At 50.4% G+C, this 27,860-nt stretch overlaps 3 protein-coding genes, 4 non-coding genes and 4 pseudogenes across 7 annotated transcripts in view; all 11 read right to left on the reverse strand.

The window, feature by feature from the left end:
- Nucleotides 1–536: 536 nt before the first annotated feature.
- Nucleotides 537–636, reverse strand: LOC148542596 (U2 spliceosomal RNA; annotated as a pseudogene).
- Nucleotides 637–2,035: 1,399 nt separating this feature from the next.
- Nucleotides 2,036–2,210, reverse strand: LOC148542597 (U2 spliceosomal RNA; annotated as a pseudogene).
- A 3,838-nt stretch (nucleotides 2,211–6,048) lies between these two features.
- On the reverse strand, nucleotides 6,049–7,374 carry LOC148542598 (uncharacterized). Its single transcript, XM_088468500.1, has one exon. It carries the CDS (start codon nucleotides 7,300–7,302, stop codon nucleotides 6,049–6,051), a length of 1,254 nt encoding a protein of 417 aa, XP_088324626.1. The 5' UTR covers nucleotides 7,303–7,374.
- A 4,539-nt stretch (nucleotides 7,375–11,913) lies between these two features.
- Nucleotides 11,914–18,744, reverse strand: LOC148542599 (uncharacterized). Its single transcript, XM_088468515.1, has 3 exons — nucleotides 17,850–18,744; nucleotides 15,660–16,428; nucleotides 11,914–13,309 (listed from the first exon to the last, which is right to left on the reverse strand). The coding sequence occupies exons 1-3, from the start codon at nucleotides 18,742–18,744 to the stop codon at nucleotides 11,914–11,916; spliced, it is 3,060 nt and encodes a 1,019-aa protein (XP_088324641.1).
- A 970-nt stretch (nucleotides 18,745–19,714) lies between these two features.
- Nucleotides 19,715–19,814, reverse strand: LOC148542600 (U2 spliceosomal RNA; annotated as a pseudogene).
- A 1,399-nt stretch (nucleotides 19,815–21,213) lies between these two features.
- On the reverse strand, nucleotides 21,214–21,404 carry LOC148542601 (U2 spliceosomal RNA). The gene has a single exon (XR_015877942.1). It is a non-coding gene; the product is annotated as a U2 spliceosomal RNA (small nuclear RNA).
- A 1,399-nt stretch (nucleotides 21,405–22,803) lies between these two features.
- LOC148542602 (U2 spliceosomal RNA) lies at nucleotides 22,804–22,997 on the reverse strand. The gene has a single exon (XR_015877886.1). It is a non-coding gene; the product is annotated as a U2 spliceosomal RNA (small nuclear RNA).
- A 204-nt stretch (nucleotides 22,998–23,201) lies between these two features.
- Nucleotides 23,202–27,860, reverse strand: part of LOC148542603 (uncharacterized) — an 11,968-nt gene continuing 7,309 nt past the window's right edge. Inside the window, exon 3 of the mRNA XM_088468516.1 lies at nucleotides 23,202–23,335. Within this exon, the coding sequence (XP_088324642.1) occupies nucleotides 23,202–23,335 (134 nt within the window). The remainder of the gene's footprint in view (nucleotides 23,336–27,860) is intronic.
- On the reverse strand, nucleotides 23,936–24,008 carry LOC148542604 (U2 spliceosomal RNA; annotated as a pseudogene).
- Nucleotides 25,408–25,598, reverse strand: LOC148542605 (U2 spliceosomal RNA). Its single transcript, XR_015877943.1, has one exon. It is a non-coding gene; the product is annotated as a U2 spliceosomal RNA (small nuclear RNA).
- Nucleotides 26,998–27,188, reverse strand: LOC148542606 (U2 spliceosomal RNA). The gene has a single exon (XR_015877945.1). It is a non-coding gene; the product is annotated as a U2 spliceosomal RNA (small nuclear RNA).

The raw sequence follows: 27,860 nt of genomic DNA on the forward strand, positions 1-27,860 counted from the left end.
AGGTGGCTGGAGCGGAGGCTGAGGCTGGCACCGGGGTGGGGGCAGCTGAGGCCATCTCTCCTGCTTCTTGCCCGGGGTCGAAGTTGGGCTGGAGAAGGGTCTGCGGCGGTCGGAGGTCGGAAGTCGCTTTCGCAGAGGGCAGAGCAAACAAGTCTAACCCAATGCCAGTCGAAGTCCTTCCTCGTCGCGGTCGCAGGGTCTGGTCGCCGCTGGTCGGAGGTCGGGAGACGGCTTCGCAGAGGGCAGAGCAAACAAGTCTAGCCCAATGCTGGTCGAAGTCCTTCCTCGTCGCAGGGTCTGGTCGTCGCTGGTCGGAGGTCGGTTTCACAGAGGGCAGAGCAAACAAGTCTGACCCTCTGCTACTTGTAGTCCTTCCTCGTCGCAGTCGGCAGTCTGGGGGACGCTGGTCGGAGCTTGGCAGTCGCTTCTTCAGAGGGCAGAGCAGCAAGTCTAACCCTCGGCAAGTCGAATCCTTCTTCCTCTCAGCAGTCCTCTTTCAGCTTCCTCGGCCGGTGCAGGTCCAGAAAAAATGCGGCAGCAGGTCCTCTGGAGCCCGAGTGTAGTCACAGTCCAGTCAGTCAGCACTGATAAGAACAGATACTACACTTGATCTTAGCCAAAAGGCCGAGAAGCGATAACCCATTAAGGGCACGGAAAAAACACGCTCCGTTCTGACCTGACTCACACAATCAAGGAGAATGCTAGAGCAGCCACCAACAATCTATGAAGAGCGGCCTCCTGCTGCTTGCGGCCCTGTCCAAGGTGCTTCCAGCTACTGCAATGACTGACCCACAGCAAGGGCCTTTTTTTTTTTTTTTTTTTTTTTTTTGTTGCCCACCACTTGCCTTTACCATAGCTTAGTTACAAGCAGAAGTGCTCTGGGTTTCTTTCCCATACTCTCTTGCTAGCTGCATGATTTGCATTGGCACCGCCTCCTGCAAACCTCTGCCACACCCACCCAAAAGACGCTTTGCGGCCTTCCTTTCTTCGAGCCGTGTCCCTGCAGTTTATTAGACAGTGTAACCCTTCATTGAAATGCTCAGAAACATTGCTCGGAATGTTCACAGTGTCTACGGAATGTTCAGGAAGAAGAGAATGTTGACAGTCAGAACACAGAATGTTGGTGCATTCTCATTCTAATTTTCAAACAACCAACATTCTACTCTGATGTCAGTGTGTTCTGATGTTTACAAGTATTGCACTTGCTTGCTGAGGTCCATTGGAGGGAGACACAGACCACGAGATGCTTTCTCCAATTGATTGTCCTTGCAAATAGGGACCCAAAAAGGTTTCTTGATGGTCGCACGATGCCGAAAGAGGCACATTTAAACCCGTAACAAAACCATTTATTGGAAACAAATTGCTTGACCAAATGAGCGCCAATTTCAAAAGATTAAGCATAAACCTAGTCTCCCAAATTTCTATGTGGGGACAAAGTTTGCAAAATATTCAAGTTGTCCAAATGAAAAGATGGCCAATTCACGACTGCAAAAGTTCAATCTATCCATGTGCAAAAGTTCAATCTATCCGTGTGGTTGGTTGACACTTCTTGGTGCCAAAAAAGTGAAAAAGAGACGCAAACGAATTCAAAATCTAAATGTGGCATCACCTGGGTGGGTTGGAAAATCAGAGCTCAAACTGTAGCATACGTTCATTATGCAATACGTTCTTTGTGCAATTGATTTCCAAATTACTCTGCAACTCAACTCCAATGATATATAATTTGGGTTCAATCCCAGACATAGGCCTAAATGGAGAAAAACAAATGTAGACACAATAAGGCACCAGACGAGACGACACCAAATAAACAGATCTTGTTTATTTTCAGTAGTTACGTACATAAACCAAATGAAGTGTTAAGAAGTGCCAAAGTGCAAGCAGGTGAGTGCAGGAGGCGCAGCAGGTGGTGGTATTGTCATTTGATTGCATGACGTGCAGACACAGGCAAAAGACTAGTTTGTTGAATCTGTAAGAATGAAACAAAGTGAAACGAAAGAGTTAAATAGTTCTTTTCTATTTTTGGATAACAGTTTAGGAAAGGTGCACCGGTCCTGGAAGTAATGCAATACCAGGTCAATGCGTGGAGTGGACAGAGCAAGCTCTTCTTCCATCTCCCTGTTCTAAAAATCCATTTAATATATGGCCCCCAGATAGGGGGCGTATCAGATATTAAACTGATAAGAACAGATTTTTTGATTGAAAAAAGCATTCTTTATTAACATAAAGATGGCAAAAAACATACATAAATCACACATACAAGTGTACTGTGTCGCAGCACAGCCTAAACCCAATACACTATCAAACATAATCAAACATACAATATAATGCATTGCAAAACATATAGCACAAGGCATCCTATACTATACATAATACTTTGCATTATTCATTCACTACTTAAACAAAAACAACAATCAACAAGGTCTATGGGTGTGGAGGGTAGAGGGGAAGGGAGGGGGGAATCACAGAACTGAAGTTTTTATTGAAAGACAGACACATATATGGGAAGGGTAAATAAATAGAAAGACATATCAACCAAACATCAGTCTCTGTGAAAAATGGGGGAAGGGGCCACTGTCCCAGTCCTTGTTGGACAATCAAGCATGGGGGGAGGGGGCAGAAGAAGGGGGGTTTAGTCCTCTTCTTCCTCAGGGCTGTCCATGATGGAATAGTCTCTTAGCAGGCTGTGAATCAGCCTGCGACAGTCCTGGATAGACATCCTCTCCCTCCGCAGAATGAGGCGATTCCTGGCAAGCCACAAAGCGTCCTTAACACAGTTCATAAGGCGCCAGGCCTCCTGGATTGCCCCATAGGTGTGGGTGCCAGGAAACAGTCCGTAAAGTACCGAGTGGTACGAAAGGTTGCTCCTTGGCACACAGTCTTTGAGTTCATTTTCCAGGGCATCTAACAACAACTGTGCATAAGTACAGTCCCAAAACAAGTGCATAGCTGTTTCCTCGTGAGAGATGCACCAGGGGCAATGTCTGTACCTGCACAGGTTACGGGAGTGCATGAATGTCCTTAGGGGCAGACCCCCTTGGATTGCCATCCATGACATGTCCTTGTGTCTATTTGTGAGCCTTTTGGAGGCCACATTGTCCCATACCTGCTTGGCAGTTGCTGAAGGGAGCCCTGGAATAGGCTCCATGACGTCTTTTGCTCTGATGAGCTTGTGGATAGTCTTTGGTTTCCACAAGTCAGGTTTAACTCCCTCCAGTTGGTGCTCCCTCACAAACTTGGACACGTCCAGGTAGAACCAGGGAGTGTTCCAGTTGTAAGGGATGGAGCTGTCCCACTTAGCCCAGCCTAGGGCCCTCCAAAGGGGTAGGAGGAAAAAGCGAGACATGGAGTTTCCTGCAGAGTCATTATCAGTCTCACACAAAGTCCTGCGGATACAGTTGCAAACAAAGAAGGCTCGCAGCATGGTGGGGATATCTGGTATTCCCTTTCCACCTTTGAGGGGCTCCTTGTACATAACTGTCCGCTTTACTCTGTCCATCTTGGAGCCCCAGATGAAGTGAAACACTGCCCTTGTGATGGCCCTGCAGACCGTGACCAGAGGTGGCCAGGCCTGCGCTGTGTACTGCAGAACGGGAAGGATCTCGTTGCGCAGTACAAGTGCTTTTCCTTCGATGGTAAGGTCTCTGAGGCTCCACAGTCCAATTTTTTGCCTTACAGTGGCAAGTCTTTCGTCCCAGCACTTCAGGGCCGCACCTTCACCACCAAGCCAGACTCCCAGAATTTTGATGAAGTCCGGCTTGACAGCAAAGGGGAATGGAGCGGAGGATGACAGGTGCCACTGCCCGAACAGCATAGCCTCTGACTTCCCGCAGTTGACTTTTGCCCCTGAAGCTCGGCCGAAGCTCTCGCAGGTCTGGACGAGTGCTGTCACCGAACTCTGGTCAGCGCAGAAGACAGTGACGTCGTCCATGTACAGCGAGCACTTGGCCTCTCTACGGTCTGGACCCGGTGCGATGACCCCTCTGATCTCTGGTTTCCGTCTGATGCATACAGCCAGGAGCTCTATAACACAAACAAAAAGAAGAGGTGAAAGAGGGCAGCCTTGTCTGACCCCAGATAGAATAGGAAAGGGGTCAGTCTTCCAGCCGTTCACCAACACCGAGCTGTGAATATCAAGGTACATCAGGTTAACATACGTGCAAAACATTTCACCAAGCCCAAACCTCTGCAGGACCCTACCCATCAACTCATGTGAGACACGGTCAAAGGCCTTCTCCTGGTCAAGGCTGACCAGAGCCGCATGCACGTTCCGGTCCTTGATGTAATGGACCGTGTCTCTGAGGAGGGCAAGGCTATCTGCAATCCTGCGGCCAGGAATGCCGCAGGTCTGGTCCGGGTGAATGATCTGTCCGATGACAGCCTTCAGCCTGTTGGCAAGTACCTTGGCCAGGATCTTGTAGTCCACGTTCAGGAGAGAGATGGGCCTCCAATTTTTCAGCTCACATCTCTCCCCCTTACGCTTATACAAGATCGTGATCAGTCCCTCCCTCAGTGAAGGAGGCATTTTGCCCTCCACCACCATCTCCTTGTACAGCTCGAGCAGGTCCGGGCCAATGAGGTCCCACAGCGCTACATAGAGCTCTGCTGGGAGACCATCACTGCCCGGGGTCCTGCCCTGCCTAAAGGATTTAGCGGCAGAGTGCAACTCCTCCAACACCAAGGGAGCATCCATGGCTGCTTTACCTGCAGGATCAATAGTGTTAGTGATACCTGACAGGAACTCATCAGCCACAGTACTGTCCGTCGTCTTTGGGGAGTAGAGGTCGCCATAGTAGTCCGTGATGACCTTCATGACGCCCTCCTTCCCCTGCCTGGGAATACCGGTCTCATCTCGCAGCTCAGTCAGGGGCGTGTGGCCAGAGTGGAGTTTCCTGAAAAAGAAAGAGTTACATTTCTCACCCTTCTCCAGGTTCTCCACCTTGGAACGGAAGACGATGCGTCTGGATTCCTCCTCGAAGTGCCCTTTCAGGCTCTTTTTGGTCTCCTCCAGATCATCTCTCACGTCCCAGCCGCACCGTTGGAGGTCCTGCAGGGACTGCAGTTGTCTCTGCAGTCCCTTGAAGTTCCTCTTTCGGTCGCACGCCTGTTGTCTTCCTTTGACCTGAAAGAAACTGCGAATGTTAGCCTTAACATATTCCCACCAATCACTCATGCATTCAAAATAGCATTTATCATTCTTCCATGTGATGTAGGCATCCTTCAGCTCGGCCAGCACCTCCTCCCTTTCCAGCAGAGCACAGTTCAACTTCCAGGAGCCTGGGCCAGGAGGAAAACCATTGCCCAGGTCTCCTTGGAAGAGAATGGCTCTGTGGTCAGAGAAGAAGCAGGGAACCATAGCATGCCTGTTCTGCTTCACTGCTCTAGAGGTAAACACAAAGTCAATGCGGGAATGCACCGAGCCATCGGGGCGGCTCCACGTGTAATTCACGGAGCCAGCCCCCATGGAGCCCACAGCATCCCGCAGAGAAGCTTCGGTTACCATTTCTATGAGCAGTTTAGATGTCAAATCAAGCTTAGCAGTGTTGCAGGTGCTGCGTCCATCCTCTTCCATGGGGCAGTTGAAATCTCCGGCCATCACTACTGCCCTAGTGGTTGCGAGCTGCAGCCGCAGGGTCTGGAAAAGCTCCAAACGCTCGTTCTTACCAGGGGGTGCATACACACAGATTAGCCTAATAGGCTCACCTGCCCAGGAGCCGTCTACGATAAGCAATCTGCCGCAGACGAGCTCCTGAACAGAATCTAGTGTGAAGAGGCTCCCCCTAATAAGAATGGCGACCCCTGCAGACTTACACTCACCCCCACCAGACCAATAGGACGGACCGTGAGACCACTGCCGGCCCAGATGTCTATAAGACCTGGAAAAAGGAATAGAGCATTCCTGCAACATGTAAACATCACATTTCTGAGTATCTAAAAATGCAAACACAGACTGTCTTCTAAACTTATCCTTAATACTCCTCACATTAATGGTAAAAAGGGAAAAAGACACCATTAGTTGGGAGAAAAAAGGTTAGAACACGGAAAATACATTTAGCTACCACTCTTGTCGGGCGGTGCTTCCTCTTGAACGGTTGCTGGGTCGCCCTGTTGGGGCGGCTGCATACAGCTCTGGATCAGCTGTTCGATTAAGTTGTCAGCATTAAGGTCAGGTACTACCTCCTCCACGAGGCTTTCCACCATCGCCTCCATCTCGTCCTCTAGTGGAAGAGGGTTCTCGACCTGTTCTACCGCCAACTTCTTGGAAGGGTCGGGGTCAGCAGCTGGGCTGTCAAACTCCTTTCGCTTCCTGCTCGACTGTTGAGTGCCTGCAGAGGGTACAAGAGGGGGAAACTCTTCCTCGGAGAGGAGAGAGACAGGGGGGGTGGAAGAGACAGTGGGATGGAGAAGGGAGCGGGAGGGAGAGGGGGGAGGGGTTGTGCCAGCAGTGGGGGTGGGAGTTGCTGTCACAGTGGGAGGAGGGCGTGGGGTAGGATGGGTGGGAAGGGGTGGGGTAGGAAGGGTAGGACGGGTGCGGGGGGGTGGGGTGGGGGTGGAAGGTTTCTTACCCTCCTGGCGCCTCTGCTGGCCTTGTCCAGTCACTGCTGCCACATAGGATTTTGCCCTATTGGGGCAGTCTCTGTAGACATGGTTCACCTCCCCACAGAGGTTGCATGTCTTCTGGGTGGGGCAATCCTTGGTGTCGTGTCCCGCCACCTTGCACTTCTTGCAGGCTGCCACCTTGCAGTCTCTCCCAATGTGGTCCTTCCCACCGCAGGTCTTGCAGATCCGCGGCTGGTCCGGATAACTGAGAAATCCTGCAGATGCGCCCAGGGAGAAGAACTGTGGCAGGTGCACAACTCCATCGGGGCTCCAGTTATCTTTTAGGAGCTTGACGATGACAGCCCACTTGCCTGTCCAGAAGCCATTCCTGTCCAGGATCTTGGAGGGCTCCTTGATCACCGTGCAGAAACGGCCCAGGAAAGTGGCGATGTCCTTGCCAGGCGTGTGTGGGTTCCGCATTGAAACCGTCACCCGCCTCTCCTCTCTTTGAATAGGGCAATTGCCCACAAAGCGAGAGAAAGGGGATTCAGGCCTCGCCGCTTTCACCGCTTCCCAGTACCTCTTGCAGATTGCAATGGAGGCAAAGGTCACGTAAAAGATGCCCTTGATGTAGTTCTGTATGCTGAGGGTTTCAGCGGTCGAGAACCCCTGTTCAAGGATCATCTTCTTGCCGAAGGTCTCCGTCGTCATGTCCGGCATCTTTCCTTCCACCTCCTTCAGCTTCATCACGACGGTCTGCCTCATCCAGGGCTCCAAGGCTGGGGTACCCTTGGGCTGGGTCTGGCTGGGCTTCTCGGGGGCTGTTGCTGGAGGGGCGGTGGAGGTGGATGGGACCTGGTCGGGCAGAGCTTCGGCCGGCTTCGGTCCCTTCTTTGCCGCCTTCTTCCTGGCAGAGGTGGCTGGAGCGGAGGCTGAGGCTGGCACCGGGGTGGGGGCAGCTGAGGCCATCTCTCCTGCTTCTTGCCCGGGGTCGAAGTTGGGCTGGAGAAGGGTCTGCGGCGGTCGGAGGTCGGAAGTCGCTTTCGCAGAGGGCAGAGCAAACAAGTCTAACCCAATGCCAGTCGAAGTCCTTCCTCGTCGCGGTCGCAGGGTCTGGTCGCCGCTGGTCGGAGGTCGGGAGACGGCTTCGCAGAGGGCAGAGCAAACAAGTCTAGCCCAATGCTGGTCGAAGTCCTTCCTCGTCGCAGGGTCTGGTCGTCGCTGGTCGGAGGTCGGTTTCACAGAGGGCAGAGCAAACAAGTCTGACCCTCTGCTACTTGTAGTCCTTCCTCGTCGCAGTCGGCAGTCTGGGGGACGCTGGTCGGAGCTTGGCAGTCGCTTCTTCAGAGGGCAGAGCAGCAAGTCTAACCCTCGGCAAGTCGAATCCTTCTTCCTCTCAGCAGTCCTCTTTCAGCTTCCTCGGCCGGTGCAGGTCCAGAAAAAAAATGCGGCAGCAAGTCCTCTGGAGCCCGAGTGTAGTCACAGTCCAGTCAGTCAGCACTGATAAGAACAGATTTTTTTTGATTGAAAAAAGCATTCTTTATTAACATAAAGATGGCAAAAAACATACATAAATCACACATACAAGTGTACTGTGTCGCAGCACAGCCTAAACCCAATACACTATCAAACATAATCAAACATACAATATAATGCATTGCAAAACATATAGCACAAGGCATCCTATACTATACATAATACTTTGCATTATTCATTCACTACTTAAACAAAAACAACAATCAACAAGGTCTATGGGTGTGGAGGGTAGAGGGGAAGGGAGGGGGGAATCACAGAACTGAAGTTTTTATTGAAAGACAGACACATATATGGGAAGGGTAAATAAATAGAAAGACATATCAACAAAACATCAGTCTCTGTGAAAAATGGGGGAAGGGGCCACTGTCCCAGTCCTTGTTGGACAATCAAGCATGGGGGGAGGGGGCAGAAGAAGGGGGGTTTAGTCCTCTTCTTCCTCAGGGCTGTCCATGATGGAATAGTCTCTTAGCAGGCTGTGAATCAGCCTGCGACAGTCCTGGATAGACATCCTCTCCCTCCGCAGAATGAGGCGATTCCTGGCAAGCCACAAAGCGTCCTTAACACAGTTCATAAGGCGCCAGGCCTCCTGGATTGCCCCATAGGTGTGGGTGCCAGGAAACAGTCCGTAAAGTACCGAGTGGTACGAAAGGTTGCTCCTTGGCACACAGTCTTTGAGTTCATTTTCCAGGGCATCTAACAACAACTGTGCATAAGTACAGTCCCAAAACAAGTGCATAGCTGTTTCCTCGTGAGAGATGCACCAGGGGCAATGTCTGTACCTGCACAGGTTACGGGAGTGCATGAATGTCCTTAGGGGCAGACCCCCTTGGATTGCCATCCATGACATGTCCTTGTGTCTATTTGTGAGCCTTTTGGAGGCCACATTGTCCCATACCTGCTTGGCAGTTGCTGAAGGGAGCCCTGGAATAGGCTCCATGACGTCTTTTGCTCTGATGAGCTTGTGGATAGTCTTTGGTTTCCACAAGTCAGGTTTAACTCCCTCCAGTTGGTGCTCCCTCACAAACTTGGACACGTCCAGGTAGAACCAGGGAGTGTTCCAGTTGTAAGGGATGGAGCTGTCCCACTTAGCCCAGCCTAGGGCCCTCCAAAGGGGTAGGAGGAAAAAGCGAGACATGGAGTTTCCTGCAGAGTCATTATCAGTCTCACACAAAGTCCTGCGGATACAGTTGCAAACAAAGAAGGCTCGCAGCATGGTGGGGATATCTGGTATTCCCTTTCCACCTTTGAGGGGCTCCTTGTACATAACTGTCCGCTTTACTCTGTCCATCTTGGAGCCCCAGATGAAGTGAAACACTGCCCTTGTGATGGCCCTGCAGACCGTGACCAGAGGTGGCCAGGCCTGCGCTGTGTACTGCAGAATGGGAAGGATCTCGTTGCGCAGTACAAGTGCTTTTCCTTCGATGGTAAGGTCTCTGAGGCTCCACAGTCCAATTTTTTGCCTTACAGTGGCAAGTCTTTCGTCCCAGCACTTCAGGGCCGCACCTTCACCACCAAGCCAGACTCCCAGAATTTTGATGAAGTCCGGCTTGACAGCAAAGGGGAATGGAGCGGAGGATGACAGGTGCCACTGCCCGAACAGCATAGCCTCTGACTTCCCGCAGTTGACTTTTGCCCCTGAAGCTCGGCCGAAGCTCTCGCAGGTCTGGACGAGTGCTGTCACCGAACTCTGGTCAGCGCAGAAGACAGTGACGTCGTCCATGTACAGCGAGCACTTGGCCTCTCTACGGTCTGGACCCGGTGCGATGACCCCTCTGATCTCTGGTTTCCGTCTGATGCATACAGCCAGGAGCTCTATAACACAAACAAAAAGAAGAGGTGAAAGAGGGCAGCCTTGTCTGACCCCAGATAGAATAGGAAAGGGGTCAGTCTTCCAGCCGTTCACCAACACCGAGCTGTGAATATCAAGGTACATCAGGTTAACATACGTGCAAAACATTTCACCAAGCCCAAACCTCTGCAGGACCCTACCCATCAACTCATGTGAGACACGGTCAAAGGCCTTCTCCTGGTCAAGGCTGACCAGAGCCGCATGCACGTTCCGGTCCTTGATGTAATGGACCGTGTCTCTGAGGAGGGCAAGGCTATCTGCAATCCTGCGGCCAGGAATGCCGCAGGTCTGGTCCGGGTGAATGATCTGTCCGATGACAGCCTTCAGCCTGTTGGCAAGTACCTTGGCCAGGATCTTGTAGTCCACGTTCAGGAGAGAGATGGGCCTCCAATTTTTCAGCTCACATCTCTCCCCCTTACGCTTATACAAGATCGTGATCAGTCCCTCCCTCAGTGAAGGAGGCATTTTGCCCTCCACCACCATCTCCTTGTACAGCTCGAGCAGGTCCGGGCCAATGAGGTCCCACAGCGCTACATAGAGCTCTGCTGGGAGACCATCACTGCCCGGGGTCCTGCCCTGCCTAAAGGATTTAGCGGCAGAGTGCAACTCCTCCAACACCAAGGGAGCATCCATGGCTGCTTTACCTGCAGGATCAATAGTGTTAGTGATACCTGACAGGAACTCATCAGCCACAGTACTGTCCGTCGTCTTTGGGGAGTAGAGGTCGCCATAGTAGTCCGTGATGACCTTCATGACGCCCTCCTTCCCCTGCCTGGGAATACCGGTCTCATCTCGCAGCTCAGTCAGGGGCGTGTGGCCAGAGTGGAGTTTCCTGAAAAAGAAAGAGTTACATTTCTCACCCTTCTCCAGGTTCTCCACCTTGGAACGGAAGACGATGCGTCTGGATTCCTCCTCGAAGTGCCCTTTCAGGCTCTTTTTGGTCTCCTCCAGATCATCTCTCACGTCCCAGCCGCACCGTTGGAGGTCCTGCAGGGACTGCAGTTGTCTCTGCAGTCCCTTGAAGTTCCTCTTTCGGTCGCACGCCTGTTGTCTTCCTTTGACCTGAAAGAAACTGCGAATGTTAGCCTTAACATATTCCCACCAATCACTCATGCATTCAAAATAGCATTTATCATTCTTCCATGTGATGTAGGCATCCTTCAGCTCGGCCAGCACCTCCTCCCTTTCCAGCAGAGCACAGTTCAACTTCCAGGAGCCTGGGCCAGGAGGAAAACCATTGCCCAGGTCTCCTTGGAAGAGAATGGCTCTGTGGTCAGAGAAGAAGCAGGGAACCATAGCATGCCTGTTCTGCTTCACTGCTCTAGAGGTAAACACAAAGTCAATGCGGGAATGCACCGAGCCATCGGGGCGGCTCCACGTGTAATTCACGGAGCCAGCCCCCATGGAGCCCACAGCATCCCGCAGAGAAGCTTCGGTTACCATTTCTATGAGCAGTTTAGATGTCAAATCAAGCTTAGCAGTGTTGCAGGTGCTGCGTCCATCCTCTTCCATGGGGCAGTTGAAATCTCCGGCCATCACTACTGCCCTAGTGGTTGCGAGCTGCAGCCGCAGGGTCTGGAAAAGCTCCAAACGCTCGTTCTTACCAGGGGGTGCATACACACAGATTAGCCTAATAGGCTCACCTGCCCAGGAGCCGTCTACGATAAGCAATCTGCCGCAGACGAGCTCCTGAACAGAATCTAGTGTGAAGAGGCTCCCCCTAATAAGAATGGCGACCCCTGCAGACTTACACTCACCCCCACCAGACCAATAGGACGGACCGTGAGACCACTGCCGGCCCAGATGTCTATAAGACCTGGAAAAAGGAATAGAGCATTCCTGCAACATGTAAACATCACATTTCTGAGTATCTAAAAATGCAAACACAGACTGTCTTCTAAACTTATCCTTAATACTCCTCACATTAATGGTAAAAAGGGAAAAAGACACCATTAGTTGGGAGAAAAAAGGTTAGAACACGGAAAATACATTTAGCTACCACTCTTGTCGGGCGGTGCTTCCTCTTGAACGGTTGCTGGGTCGCCCTGTTGGGGCGGCTGCATACAGCTCTGGATCAGCTGTTCGATTAAGTTGTCAGCATTAAGGTCAGGTACTACCTCCTCCACGAGGCTTTCCACCATCGCCTCCATCTCGTCCTCTAGTGGAAGAGGGTTCTCGACCTGTTCTACCGCCAACTTCTTGGAAGGGTCGGGGTCAGCAGCTGGGCTGTCAAACTCCTTTCGCTTCCTGCTCGACTGTTGAGTGCCTGCAGAGGGTACAAGAGGGGGAAACTCTTCCTCGGAGAGGAGAGAGACAGGGGGGGTGGAAGAGACAGTGGGATGGAGAAGGGAGCGGGAGGGAGAGGGGGGAGGGGTTGTGCCAGCAGTGGGGGTGGGAGTTGCTGTCACAGTGGGAGGAGGGCGTGGGGTAGGATGGGTGGGAAGGGGTGGGGTAGGAAGGGTAGGACGGGTGCGGGGGGGTGGGGTGGGGGTGGAAGGTTTCTTACCCTCCTGGCGCCTCTGCTGGCCTTGTCCAGTCACTGCTGCCACATAGGATTTTGCCCTATTGGGGCAGTCTCTGTAGACATGGTTCACCTCCCCACAGAGGTTGCATGTCTTCTGGGTGGGGCAATCCTTGGTGTCGTGTCCCGCCACCTTGCACTTCTTGCAGGCTGCCACCTTGCAGTCTCTCCCAATGTGGTCCTTCCCACCGCAGGTCTTGCAGATCCGCGGCTGGTCCGGATAACTGAGAAATCCTGCAGATGCGCCCAGGGAGAAGAACTGTGGCAGGTGCACAACTCCATCGGGGCTCCAGTTATCTTTTAGGAGCTTGACGATGACAGCCCACTTGCCTGTCCAGAAGCCATTCCTGTCCAGGATCTTGGAGGGCTCCTTGATCACCGTGCAGAAACGGCCCAGGAAAGTGGCGATGTCCTTGCCAGGCGTGTGTGGGTTCCGCATTGAAACCGTCACCCGCCTCTCCTCTCTTTGGATAGGGCAATTGCCCACAAAGCGAGAGAAAGGGGATTCAGGCCTCGCCGCTTTCACCGCTTCCCAGTACCTCTTGCAGATTGCAATGGAGGCAAAGGTCACATAAAAGATCCCCTTGAGATAGTTCTGTATGCTGAGGGTTTCAGCAGTCGAGAACCCCTGCTCAAGGACCATCTTCTTGCCGAAGGTCTCCGTCGTCATGTCCGGCATCTTTCCTTCCACCTCCTTCAGCTTCATCACGACGGTCTGCCTCATCCAGGGCTCCAAGGCTGGGGTACCCTTGGGCTGGGTCTGGCTGGGCTTCTCGGGGGCTGTTGCTGGAGGGGCGGTGGAGGTGGATGGGACCTGGTCGGGCAGAGCTTCGGCCGGCTTCGGTCCCTTCTTTGCCGCCTTCTTCCTGGCAGAGGTGGCTGGAGCGGAGGCTGAGGCTGGCACCGGGGTGGGGGCAGCTGAGGCCATCTCTCCTGCTTCTTGCCCGGGGTCGAAGTTGGGCTGGAGAAGGGTCTGCGGCGGTCGGAGGTCGGAAGTCGCTTTCGCAGAGGGCAGAGCAAACAAGTCTAACCCAATGCCAGTCGAAGTCCTTCCTCGTCGCGGTCGCAGGGTCTGGTCGCCGCTGGTTGGAGGTCGGGAGACGGCTTCGCAGAGGGCAGAGCAAACAAGTCTAGCCCAATGCTGGTCGAAGTCCTTCCTCGTCGCAGGGTCTGGTCGTCGCTGGTCGGAGGTCGGTTTCACAGAGGGCAGAGCAAACAAGTCTGACCCTCTGCTACTTGTAGTCCTTCCTCGTCGCAGTCGGCAGTCTGGGGGACGCTGGTCGGAGCTTGGCAGTCGCTTCTTCAGAGGGCAGAGCAGCAAGTCTAACCCTCGGCAAGTCGAATCCTTCTTCCTCTCAGCAGTCCTCTTTCAGCTTCCTCGGCCGGTGCAGGTCCAGAAAAAAATGCGGCAGCAAGTCCTCTGGAGCCCGAGTGTAGTCACAGTCCAGTCAGTCAGCACTGATAAGAACAGATTTTTTGATTGAAAAAAGCATTCTTTATTAACATAAAGATGGCAAAAAACATACATACATCACACATACAAGTGTACTGTGTCGCAGCACAGCCTAAACCCAATACACTATCAAACATAATCAAACATACAATATAATGCATTGCAAAACATATAGCACAAGGCATCCTATACTATACATAATACTTTGCATTATTCATTCACTACTTAAACAAAAACAACAATCAACAAGGTCTATGGGTGTGGAGGGTAGAGGGGAAGGGAGGGGGGAATCACAGAACTGAAGTTTTTATTGAAAGACAGACACATATATGGGAAGGGTAAATAAATAGAAAGACATATCAACAAAACATCAGTCTCTGTGAAAAATGGGGGAAGGGGCCACTGTCCCAGTCCTTGTTGGACAATCAAGCATGGGGGGAGGGGGCAGAAGAAGGGGGGTTTAGTCCTCTTCTTCCTCAGGGCTGTCCATGATGGAATAGTCTCTTAGCAGGCTGTGAATCAGCCTGCGACAGTCCTGGATAGACATCCTCTCCCTCCGCAGAATGAGGCGATTCCTGGCAAGCCACAAAGCGTCCTTAACACAGTTCATAAGGCGCCAGGCCTCCTGGATTGCCCCATAGGTGTGGGTGCCAGGAAACAGTCCGTAAAGTACCGAGTGGTACGAAAGGTTGCTCCTTGGCACACAGTCTTTGAGTTCATTTTCCAGGGCATCTAACAACAACTGTGCATAAGTACAGTCCCAAAATAAGTGCATAGCTGTTTCCTCGTGAGAGATGCACCAGGGGCAATGTCTGTACCTGCACAGGTTACGGGAGTGCATGAATGTCCTTAGGGGCAGACCCCCTTGGATTGCCATCCATGACATGTCCTTGTGTCTATTTGTGAGCCTTTTGGAGGCCACATTGTCCCATACCTGCTTGGCAGTTGCTGAAGGGAGCCCTGGAATAGGCTCCATGACGTCTTTTGCTCTGATGAGCTTGTGGATAGTCTTTGGTTTCCACAAGTCAGGTTTAACTCCCTCCAGTTGGTGCTCCCTCACAAACTTGGACACGTCCAGGTAGAACCAGGGAGTGTTCCAGTTGTAAGGGATGGAGCTGTCCCACTTAGCCCAGCCTAGGGCCCTCCAAAGGGGTAGGAGGAAAAAGCGAGACATGGAGTTTCCTGCAGAGTCATTATCAGTCTCACACAAAGTCCTGCGGATACAGTTGCAAACAAAGAAGGCTCGCAGCATGGTGGGGATATCTGGTATTCCCTTTCCACCTTTGAGGGGCTCCTTGTACATAACTGTCCGCTTTACTCTGTCCATCTTGGAGCCCCAGATGAAGTGAAACACTGCCCTTGTGATGGCCCTGCAGACCGTGACCAGAGGTGGCCAGGCCTGCGCTGTGTACTGCAGAACGGGAAGGATCTCGTTGCGCAGTACAAGTGCTTTTCCTTCGATGGTAAGGTCTCTGAGGCTCCACAGTCCAATTTTTTGCCTTACAGTGGCAAGTCTTTCGTCCCAGCACTTCAGGGCCGCACCTTCACCACCAAGCCAGACTCCCAGAATTTTGATGAAGTCCGGCTTGACAGCAAAGGGGAATGGAGCGGAGGATGACAGGTGCCACTGCCCGAACAGCATAGCCTCTGACTTCCCGCAGTTGACTTTTGCCCCTGAAGCTCGGCCGAAGCTCTCGCAGGTCTGGACGAGTGCTGTCACCGAACTCTGGTCAGCGCAGAAGACAGTGACGTCGTCCATGTACAGCGAGCACTTGGCCTCTCTACGGTCTGGACCCGGTGCGATGACCCCTCTGATCTCTGGTTTCCGTCTGATGCATACAGCCAGGAGCTCTATAACACAAACAAAAAGAAGAGGTGAAAGAGGGCAGCCTTGTCTGACCCCAGATAGAATAGGAAAGGGGTCAGTCTTCCAGCCGTTCACCAACACCGAGCTGTGAATATCAAGGTACATCAGGTTAACATACGTGCAAAACATTTCACCAAGCCCAAACCTCTGCAGGACCCTACCCATCAACTCATGTGAGACACGGTCAAAGGCCTTCTCCTGGTCAAGGCTGACCAGAGCCGCATGCACGTTCCGGTCCTTGATGTAATGGACCGTGTCTCTGAGGAGGGCAAGGCTATCTGCAATCCTGCGGCCAGGAATGCCGCAGGTCTGGTCCGGGTGAATGATCTGTCCGATGACAGCCTTCAGCCTGTTGGCAAGTACCTTGGCCAGGATCTTGTAGTCCACGTTCAGGAGAGAGATGGGCCTCCAATTTTTCAGCTCACATCTCTCCCCCTTACGCTTATACAAGATCGTGATCAGTCCCTCCCTCAGTGAAGGAGGCATTTTGCCCTCCACCACCATCTCCTTGTACAGCTCGAGCAGGTCCGGGCCAATGAGGTCCCACAGCGCTACATAGAGCTCTGCTGGGAGACCATCACTGCCCGGGGTCCTGCCCTGCCTAAAGGATTTAGCGGCAGAGTGCAACTCCTCCAACACCAAGGGAGCATCCATGGCTGCTTTACCTGCAGGATCAATAGTGTTAGTGATACCTGACAGGAACTCATCAGCCACAGTACTGTCCGTCGTCTTTGGGGAGTAGAGGTCGCCATAGTAGTCCGTGATGACCTTCATGACGCCCTCCTTCCCCTGCCTGGGAATACCGGTCTCATCTCGCAGCTCAGTCAGGGGCGTGTGGCCAGAGTGGAGTTTCCTGAAAAAGAAAGAGTTACATTTCTCACCCTTCTCCAGGTTCTCCACCTTGGAACGGAAGACGATGCGTCTGGATTCCTCCTCGAAGTGCCCTTTCAGGCTCTTTTTGGTCTCCTCCAGATCATCTCTCACGTCCCAGCCGCACCGTTGGAGGTCCTGCAGGGACTGCAGTTGTCTCTGCAGTCCCTTGAAGTTCCTCTTTCGGTCGCACGCCTGTTGTCTTCCTTTGACCTGAAAGAAACTGCGAATGTTAGCCTTAACATATTCCCACCAATCACTCATGCATTCAAAATAGCATTTATCATTCTTCCATGTGATGTAGGCATCCTTCAGCTCGGCCAGCACCTCCTCCCTTTCCAGCAGAGCACAGTTCAACTTCCAGGAGCCTGGGCCAGGAGGAAAACCATTGCCCAGGTCTCCTTGGAAGAGAATGGCTCTGTGGTCAGAGAAGAAGCAGGGAACCATAGCATGCCTGTTCTGCTTCACTGCTCTAGAGGTAAACACAAAGTCAATGCGGGAATGCACCGAGCCATCGGGGCGGCTCCACGTGTAATTCACGGAGCCAGCCCCCATGGAGCCCACAGCATCCCGCAGAGAAGCTTCGGTTACCATTTCTATGAGCAGTTTAGATGTCAAATCAAGCTTAGCAGTGTTGCAGGTGCTGCGTCCATCCTCTTCCATGGGGCAGTTGAAATCTCCGGCCATCACTACTGCCCTAGTGGTTGCGAGCTGCAGCCGCAGGGTCTGGAAAAGCTCCAAACGCTCGTTCTTACCAGGGGGTGCATACACACAGATTAGCCTAATAGGCTCACCTGCCCAGGAGCCGTCTACGATAAGCAATCTGCCGCAGACGAGCTCCTGAACAGAATCTAGTGTGAAGAGGCTCCCCCTAATAAGAATGGCGACCCCTGCAGACTTACACTCACCCCCACCAGACCAATAGGACGGACCGTGAGACCACTGCCGGCCCAGATGTCTATAAGACCTGGAAAAAGGAATAGAGCATTCCTGCAACATGTAAACATCACATTTCTGAGTATCTAAAAATGCAAACACAGACTGTCTTCTAAACTTATCCTTAATACTCCTCACATTAATGGTAAAAAGGGAAAAAGACACCATTAGTTGGGAGAAAAAAGGTTAGAACACGGAAAATACATTTAGCTACCACTCTTGTCGGGCGGTGCTTCCTCTTGAACGGTTGCTGGGTCGCCCTGTTGGGGCGGCTGCATACAGCTCTGGATCAGCTGTTCGATTAAGTTGTCAGCATTAAGGTCAGGTACTACCTCCTCCACGAGGCTTTCCACCATCGCCTCCATCTCGTCCTCTAGTGGAAGAGGGTTCTCGACCTGTTCTACCGCCAACTTCTTGGAAGGGTCGGGGTCAGCAGCTGGGCTGTCAAACTCCTTTCGCTTCCTGCTCGACTGTTGAGTGCCTGCAGAGGGTACAAGAGGGGGAAACTCTTCCTCGGAGAGGAGAGAGACAGGGGGGGTGGAAGAGACAGTGGGATGGAGAAGGGAGCGGGAGGGAGAGGGGGGAGGGGTTGTGCCAGCAGTGGGGGTGGGAGTTGCTGTCACAGTGGGAGGAGGGCGTGGGGTAGGATGGGTGGGAAGGGGTGGGGTAGGAAGGGTAGGACGGGTGCGGGGGGGTGGGGTGGGGGTGGAAGGTTTCTTACCTTCCTGGCGCCTCTGCTGGCCTTGTCCAGTCACTGCTGCCACATAGGATTTTGCCCTATTGGGGCAGTCTCTGTAGACATGGTTCACCTCCCCACAGAGGTTGCATGTCTTCTGGGTGGGGCAATCCTTGGTGTCGTGTCCCGCCACCTTGCACTTCTTGCAGGCTGCCACCTTGCAGTCTCTCCCAATGTGGTCCTTCCCACCGCAGGTCTTGCAGATCCGCGGCTGGTCCGGATAACTGAGAAATCCTGCAGATGCGCCCAGGGAGAAGAACTGTGGCAGGTGCACAACTCCATCGGGGCTCCAGTTATCTTTTAGGAGCTTGACGATGACAGCCCACTTGCCTGTCCAGAAGCCATTCCTGTCCAGGATCTTGGAGGGCTCCTTGATCACCGTGCAGAAACGGCCCAGGAAAGTGGCGATGTCCTTGCCAGGCGTGTGTGGGTTCCGCATTGAAACCGTCACCCGCCTCTCCTCTCTTTGAATAGGGCAATTGCCCACAAAGCGAGAGAAAGGGGATTCAGGCCTCGCCGCTTTCACCGCTTCCCAGTACCTCTTGCAGATTGCAATGGAGGCAAAGGTCACATAAAAGATCCCCTTGAGATAGTTCTGTATGCTGAGGGTTTCAGCAGTCGAGAACCCCTGCTCAAGGACCATCTTCTTGCCGAAGGTCTCCGTCGTCATGTCCGGCATCTTTCCTTCCACCTCCTTCAGCTTCATCACGACGGTCTGCCTCATCCAGGGCTCCAAGGCTGGGGTACCCTTGGGCTGGGTCTGGCTGGGCTTCTCGGTGGCTGTTGCTGGAGGGGCGGTGGAGGTGGATGGGACCTGGTCGGGCAGAGCTTCGGCCGGCTTCGGTCCCTTCTTTGCCGCCTTCTTCCTGGCAGAGGTGGCTGGAGCGGAGGCTGAGGCTGGCACCGGGGTGGGGGCAGCTGAGGCCATCTCTCCTGCTTCTTGCCCGGGGTCGAAGTTGGGCTGGAGAAGGGTCTGCGGCGGTCGGAGGTCGGAAGTCGCTTTCGCAGAGGGCAGAGCAAACAAGTCTAACCCAATGCCAGTCGAAGTCCTTCCTCGTCGCGGTCGCAGGGTCTGGTCGCCGCTGGTCGGAGGTCGGGAGACGGCTTCGCAGAGGGCAGAGCAAACAAGTCTAGCCCAATGCTGGTCGAAGTCCTTCCTCGTCGCAGGGTCTGGTCGTCGCTGGTCGGAGGTCGGTTTCACAGAGGGCAGAGCAAACAAGTCTGACCCTCTGCTACTTGTAGTCCTTCCTCGTCGCAGTCGGCAGTCTGGGGGACGCTGGTCGGAGCTTGGCAGTCGCTTCTTCAGAGGGCAGAGCAGCAAGTCTAACCCTCGGCAAGTCGAATCCTTCTTCCTCTCAGCAGTCCTCTTTCAGCTTCCTCGGCCGGTGCAGGTCCAGAAAAAATGCGGCAGCAGGTCCTCTGGAGCCCGAGTGTAGTCACAGTCCAGTCAGTCAGCACTGATAAGAACAGATACTACACTTGATCTTAGCCAAAAGGCCGAGAAGCGATAACCCATTAAGGGCACGGAAAAAACACGCTCCGTTCTGACCTGACTCACACAATCAAGGAGAATGCTAGAGCAGCCACCAATAATCTATGAAGAGCGGCCTCCTGCTGCTTGCGGCCCTGTCCAAGGTGCTTCCAGCTACTGCAATGACTGACCCACAGCAAGGGCCTTTTTTTTTTTTTTTTTTTTTTTTTTGTTGCCCACCACTTGCCTTTACCATAGCTTAGTTACAAGCAGAAGTGCTCTGGGTTTCTTTCCCATACTCTCTTGCTAGCTGCATGATTTGCATTGGCACCGCCTCCTGCAAACCTCTGCCACACCCACCCAAAAGACGCTTTGCGGCCTTCCTTTCTTCGAGCCGTGTCCCTGCAGTTTATTAGACAGTGTAACCCTTCATTGAAATGCTCAGAAACATTGCTCGGAATGTTCACAGTGTCTACGGAATGTTCAGGAAGAAGAGAATGTTGACAGTCAGAACACAGAATGTTGGTGCATTCTCATTCTAATTTTCAAACAACCAACATTCTACTCTGATGTCAGTGTGTTCTGATGTTTACAAGTATTGCACTTGCTTGCTGAGGTCCATTGGAGGGAGACACAGACCACGAGATGCTTTCTCCAATTGATTGTCCTTGCAAATAGGGACCCAAAAAGGTTTCTTGATGGTCGCACGATGCCGAAAGAGGCACATTTAAACCCGTAACAAAACCATTTATTGGAAACAAATTGCTTGACCAAATGAGCGCCAATTTCAAAAGATTAAGCATAAACCTAGTCTCCCAAATTTCTATGTGGGGACAAAGTTTGCAAAATATTCAAGTTGTCCAAATGAAAAGATGGCCAATTCACGACTGCAAAAGTTCAATCTATCCATGTGCAAAAGTTCAATCTATCCGTGTGGTTGGTTGACACTTCTTGGTGCCAAAAAAGTGAAAAAGAGACGCAAACGAATTCAAAATCTAAATGTGGCATCACCTGGGTGGGTTGGAAAATCAGAGCTCAAACTGTAGCATACGTTCATTATGCAATACGTTCTTTGTGCAATTGATTTCCAAATTACTCTGCAACTCAACTCCAATGATATATAATTTGGGTTCAATCCCAGACATAGGCCTAAATGGAGAAAAACAAATGTAGACACAATAAGGCACCAGACGAGACGACACCAAATAAACAGATCTTGTTTATTTTCAGTAGTTACGTACATAAACCAAATGAAGTGTTAAGAAGTGCCAAAGTGCAAGCAGGTGAGTGCAGGAGGCGCAGCAGGTGGTGGTATTGTCATTTGATTGCATGACGTGCAGACACAGGCAAAAGACTAGTTTGTTGAATCTGTAAGAATGAAACAAAGTGAAACGAAAGAGTTAAATAGTTCTTTTCTATTTTTGGATAACAGTTTAGGAAAGGTGCACCGGTCCTGGAAGTAATGCAATACCAGGTCAATGCGTGGAGTGGACAGAGCAAGCTCTTCTTCCATCTCCCTGTTCTAAAAATCCATTTAATATATGGCCCCCAGATAGGGGGCGTATCAGATATTAAACTGATAAGAACAGATACTACACTTGATCTTAGCCAAAAGGCCGAGAAGCGATAACCCATTAAGGGCACGGAAAAAACACGCTCCGTTCTGACCTGACTCACACAATCAAGGAGAATGCTAGAGCAGCCACCAATAATCTATGAAGAGCGGCCTCCTGCTGCTTGCGGCCCTGTCCAAGGTGCTTCCAGCTACTGCAATGACTGACCCACAGCAAGGGCCTTTTTTTTTTTTTTTTTTTTTTTTTTGTTGCCCACCACTTGCCTTTACCATAGCTTAGTTACAAGCAGAAGTGCTCTGGGTTTCTTTCCCATACTCTCTTGCTAGCTGCATGATTTGCATTGGCACCGCCTCCTGCAAACCTCTGCCACACCCACCCAAAAGACGCTTTGCGGCCTTCCTTTCTTCGAGCCGTGTCCCTGCAGTTTATTAGACAGTGTAACCCTTCATTGAAATGCTCAGAAACATTGCTCGGAATGTTCACAGTGTCTACGGAATGTTCAGGAAGAAGAGAATGTTGACAGTCAGAACACAGAATGTTGGTGCATTCTCATTCTAATTTTCAAACAACCAACATTCTACTCTGATGTCAGTGTGTTCTGATGTTTACAAGTATTGCACTTGCTTGCTGAGGTCCATTGGAGGGAGACACAGACCACGAGATGCTTTCTCCAATTGATTGTCCTTGCAAATAGGGACCCAAAAAGGTTTCTTGATGGTCGCACGATGCCGAAAGAGGCACATTTAAACCCGTAACAAAACCATTTATTGGAAACAAATTGCTTGACCAAATGAGCGCCAATTTCAAAAGATTAAGCATAAACCTAGTCTCCCAAATTTCTATGTGGGGACAAAGTTTGCAAAATATTCAAGTTGTCCAAATGAAAAGATGGCCAATTCACGACTGCAAAAGTTCAATCTATCCATGTGCAAAAGTTCAATCTATCCGTGTGGTTGGTTGACACTTCTTGGTGCCAAAAAAGTGAAAAAGAGACGCAAACGAATTCAAAATCTAAATGTGGCATCACCTGGGTGGGTTGGAAAATCAGAGCTCAAACTGTAGCATACGTTCATTATGCAATACGTTCTTTGTGCAATTGATTTCCAAATTACTCTGCAACTCAACTCCAATGATATATAATTTGGGTTCAATCCCAGACATAGGCCTAAATGGAGAAAAACAAATGTAGACACAATAAGGCACCAGACGAGACGACACCAAATAAACAGATCTTGTTTATTTTCAGTAGTTACGTACATAAACCAAATGAAGTGTTAAGAAGTGCCAAAGTGCAAGCAGGTGAGTGCAGGAGGCGCAGCAGGTGGTGGTATTGTCATTTGATTGCATGACGTGCAGACACAGGCAAAAGACTAGTTTGTTGAATCTGTAAGAATGAAACAAAGTGAAACGAAAGAGTTAAATAGTTCTTTTCTATTTTTGGATAACAGTTTAGGAAAGGTGCACCGGTCCTGGAAGTAATGCAATACCAGGTCAATGCGTGGAGTGGACAGAGCAAGCTCTTCTTCCATCTCCCTGTTCTAAAAATCCATTTAATATATGGCCCCCAGATAGGGGGCGTATCAGATATTAAACTGATAAGAACAGATTTTTTTTTTTTTTTTTTCTTCCAGAAGCCCGAGGTGCAATGGCTTCAAACACCCAGTGGAAAACAGTGCAAAACTGTGCTGGGGGCATAGGACCTTGGACCCTCTCCAAAAGGAGAAGGGCCCCGTTACTCCCCAACTCCTCAGAGCCAAAAGGTCAACTGAGGAGAAAAGGGTCTTCGGATCTCCCCTCGCCGAAGCTTGAGGAGACCCCTTGAGTCCCCGACCCCCGGAGCCAAAAGGCCCCTTAGGGGGCAAGGGTCTTCAGACTTCCCTCCGCCTCACGGCTCGGGGTCGTCCCTTTCTCCCCAGGGTTGGCCGAAGCTTCCCCCTGGGGAACGAACAAAACCTTCAGCCCTCCCCAAAAGGAGAGGGCCATGGCTACAAGGGGAGAGGTGGCCCATAAGGGTCTCACCTAAACCCCATCAAAACACGTGACACAACACACAAATAACATAAAAATGTGTAGTGAAGGTGCAAAAAAAGTGCAAACACACGTGTAAAATAAATAAATAAGACCCCAGCCTTACAGGCCGTGGGAAAAATAAAAATTATCCTTGCCCTAGCCAAAAGGCCGGGGCAAAGGAAAGTGCAGACAGAAGTAGGTGAAGTGCAAGTGCAAAGTGCCGTACTAGTGCAATGGGTGTGACCAATACCCGTGCATTTTCAGGCACCCCTGGCTCTGCCATACCAGGGGCACAGGCACCTCGGGCTTCAGGCTGCTCCCGGCCCTGGCAAGACCAAGTGTTTCTCCGTTCCCTGCCAGGGTACTGGACCAACCACCCTTAAGAGAGTGAGTACTACGCCCCGGCCGTTCTCCGCTCCAACGCAGGGGCCTCCTTCGCCCCCTTTTAGGACAGCGGATACTAGCGCCGAGTGTTTCCCCACTCTCTACCAGGAGTCAGTCCTCCCCCAGCACAGTACTCCACAGGGTTTTTCCCCATTCTCCCCCAGAAGCGACATCCAAACCTCTGGAGGCAGAACAGGTACTCCACCCCATGTTTCCCAAGAACAGATACTACACTTGATCTTAGCCAAAAGGCCGAGAAGCGATAACCCATTAAGGGCACGGAAAAAACACGCTCCGTTCTGACCTGACTCACACAATCAAGGAGAATGCTAGAGCAGCCACCAATAATCTATGAAGAGCGGCCTCCTGCTGCTTGCGGCCCTGTCCAAGGTGCTTCCAGCTACTGCAATGACTGACCCACAGCAAGGGCCTTTTTTTTTTTTTTTTTTTTTTTTTTGTTGCCCACCACTTGCCTTTACCATAGCTTAGTTACAAGCAGAAGTGCTCTGGGTTTCTTTCCCATACTCTCTTGCTAGCTGCATGATTTGCATTGGCACCGCCTCCTGCAAACCTCTGCCACACCCACCCAAAAGACGCTTTGCGGCCTTCCTTTCTTCGAGCCGTGTCCCTGCAGTTTATTAGACAGTGTAACCCTTCATTGAAATGCTCAGAAACATTGCTCGGAATGTTCACAGTGTCTACGGAATGTTCAGGAAGAAGAGAATGTTGACAGTCAGAACACAGAATGTTGGTGCATTCTCATTCTAATTTTCAAACAACCAACATTCTACTCTGATGTCAGTGTGTTCTGATGTTTACAAGTATTGCACTTGCTTGCTGAGGTCCATTGGAGGGAGACACAGACCACGAGATGCTTTCTCCAATTGATTGTCCTTGCAAATAGGGACCCAAAAAGGTTTCTTGATGGTCGCACGATGCCGAAAGAGGCACATTTAAACCCGTAACAAAACCATTTATTGGAAACAAATTGCTTGACCAAATGAGCGCCAATTTCAAAAGATTAAGCATAAACCTAGTCTCCCAAATTTCTATGTGGGGACAAAGTTTGCAAAATATTCAAGTTGTCCAAATGAAAAGATGGCCAATTCACGACTGCAAAAGTTCAATCTATCCATGTGCAAAAGTTCAATCTATCCGTGTGGTTGGTTGACACTTCTTGGTGCCAAAAAAGTGAAAAAGAGACGCAAACGAATTCAAAATCTAAATGTGGCATCACCTGGGTGGGTTGGAAAATCAGAGCTCAAACTGTAGCATACGTTCATTATGCAATACGTTCTTTGTGCAATTGATTTCCAAATTACTCTGCAACTCAACTCCAATGATATATAATTTGGGTTCAATCCCAGACATAGGCCTAAATGGAGAAAAACAAATGTAGACACAATAAGGCACCAGACGAGACGACACCAAATAAACAGATCTTGTTTATTTTCAGTAGTTACGTACATAAACCAAATGAAGTGTTAAGAAGTGCCAAAGTGCAAGCAGGTGAGTGCAGGAGGCGCAGCAGGTGGTGGTATTGTCATTTGATTGCATGACGTGCAGACACAGGCAAAAGACTAGTTTGTTGAATCTGTAAGAATGAAACAAAGTGAAACGAAAGAGTTAAATAGTTCTTTTCTATTTTTGGATAACAGTTTAGGAAAGGTGCACCGGTCCTGGAAGTAATGCAATACCAGGTCAATGCGTGGAGTGGACAGAGCAAGCTCTTCTTCCATCTCCCTGTTCTAAAAATCCATTTAATATATGGCCCCCAGATAGGGGGCGTATCAGATATTAAACTGATAAGAACAGATACTACACTTGATCTTAGCCAAAAGGCCGAGAAGCGATAACCCATTAAGGGCACGGAAAAAACACGCTCCGTTCTGACCTGACTCACACAATCAAGGAGAATGCTAGAGCAGCCACCAATAATCTATGAAGAGCGGCCTCCTGCTGCTTGCGGCCCTGTCCAAGGTGCTTCCAGCTACTGCAATGACTGACCCACAGCAAGGGCCTTTTTTTTTTTTTTTTTTTTTTTTTTGTTGCCCACCACTTGCCTTTACCATAGCTTAGTTACAAGCAGAAGTGCTCTGGGTTTCTTTCCCATACTCTCTTGCTAGCTGCATGATTTGCATTGGCACCGCCTCCTGCAAACCTCTGCCACACCCACCCAAAAGACGCTTTGCGGCCTTCCTTTCTTCGAGCCGTGTCCCTGCAGTTTATTAGACAGTGTAACCCTTCATTGAAATGCTCAGAAACATTGCTCGGAATGTTCACAGTGTCTACGGAATGTTCAGGAAGAAGAGAATGTTGACAGTCAGAACACAGAATGTTGGTGCATTCTCATTCTAATTTTCAAACAACCAACATTCTACTCTGATGTCAGTGTGTTCTGATGTTTACAAGTATTGCACTTGCTTGCTGAGGTCCATTGGAGGGAGACACAGACCACGAGATGCTTTCTCCAATTGATTGTCCTTGCAAATAGGGACCCAAAAAGGTTTCTTGATGGTCGCACGATGCCGAAAGAGGCACATTTAAACCCGTAACAAAACCATTTATTGGAAACAAATTGCTTGACCAAATGAGCGCCAATTTCAAAAGATTAAGCATAAACCTAGTCTCCCAAATTTCTATGTGGGGACAAAGTTTGCAAAATATTCAAGTTGTCCAAATGAAAAGATGGCCAATTCACGACTGCAAAAGTTCAATCTATCCATGTGCAAAAGTTCAATCTATCCGTGTGGTTGGTTGACACTTCTTGGTGCCAAAAAAGTGAAAAAGAGACGCAAACGAATTCAAAATCTAAATGTGGCATCACCTGGGTGGGTTGGAAAATCAGAGCTCAAACTGTAGCATACGTTCATTATGCAATACGTTCTTTGTGCAATTGATTTCCAAATTACTCTGCAACTCAACTCCAATGATATATAATTTGGGTTCAATCCCAGACATAGGCCTAAATGGAGAAAAACAAATGTAGACACAATAAGGCACCAGACGAGACGACACCAAATAAACAGATCTTGTTTATTTTCAGTAGTTACGTACATAAACCAAATGAAGTGTTAAGAAGTGCCAAAGTGCAAGCAGGTGAGTGCAGGAGGCGCAGCAGGTGGTGGTATTGTCATTTGATTGCATGACGTGCAGACACAGGCAAAAGACTAGTTTGTTGAATCTGTAAGAATGAAACAAAGTGAAACGAAAGAGTTAAATAGTTCTTTTCTATTTTTGGATAACAGTTTAGGAAAGGTGCACCGGTCCTGGAAGTAATGCAATACCAGGTCAATGCGTGGAGTGGACAGAGCAAGCTCTTCTTCCATCTCCCTGTTCTAAAAATCCATTTAATATATGGCCCCCAGATAGGGGGCGTATCAGATATTAAACTGATAAGAACAGATACTACACTTGATCTTAGCCAAAAGGCCGAGAAGCGATAACCCATTAAGGGCACGGAAAAAACACGCTCCGTTCTGACCTGACTCACACAATCAAGGAGAATGCTAGAGCAGCCACCAATAATCTATGAAGAGCGGCCTCCTGCTGCTTGCGGCCCTGTCCAAGGTGCTTCCAGCTACTGCAATGACTGACCCACAGCAAGGGCCTTTTTTTTTTTTTTTTTTTTTTTTTTTGTTGCCCACCACTTGCCTTTACCATAGCTTAGTTACAAGCAGAAGTGCTCTGGGTTTCTTTCCCATACTCTCTTGCTAGCTGCATGATTTGCATTGGCACCGCCTCCTGCAAACCTCTGCCACACCCACCCAAAAGACGCTTTGCGGCCTTCCTTTCTTCGAGCCGTGTCCCTGCAGTTTATTAGACAGTGTAACCCTTCATTGAAATGCTCAGAAACATTGCTCGGAATGTTCACAGTGTCTACGGAATGTTCAGGAAGAAGAGAATGTTGACAGTCAGAACACAGAATGTTGGTGCATTCTCATTCTAATTTTCAAACAACCAACATTCTACTCTGATGTCAGTGTGTTCTGATGTTTACAAGTATTGCACTTGCTTGCTGAGGTCCATTGGAGGGAGACACAGACCACGAGATGCTTTCTCCAATTGATTGTCCTTGCAAATAGGGACCCAAAAAGGTTTCTTGATGGTCGCACG

This window comes from Taudactylus pleione, unplaced genomic scaffold (assembly GCF_031769625.1).
Source record: "Taudactylus pleione unplaced genomic scaffold, aTauple2 ptg000012l, whole genome shotgun sequence".
Taxonomy (NCBI): Eukaryota; Metazoa; Chordata; class Amphibia; order Anura; family Myobatrachidae; genus Taudactylus; species Taudactylus pleione.

Excerpts from the sequence above, each read along its gene's own strand:
- LOC148542598 (XM_088468500.1), bottom strand. The coding sequence starts at position 7,302 with ATGAGGCAGACCGTCGTGATGAAGCTGAAGGAGGTGGAAGGAAAGATG.
- LOC148542599 (XM_088468515.1), bottom strand. The coding sequence starts at position 18,744 with ATGCGGAACCCACACACGCCTGGCAAGGACATCGCCACTTTCCTGGGC. Across the intron at positions 16,429-17,849 it reads CGAACAGCTGATCCAGAGCT|GTAAAGCAGCCATGGATGCT; the intron begins GTATGCAGCCGC and ends TTGATCCTGCAG. Across the intron at positions 13,310-15,659 it reads AGAGAGGCCAAGTGCTCGCT|GAAGAAGGCGGCAAAGAAGG; the intron begins GTACATGGACGA and ends CACCTCTGCCAG.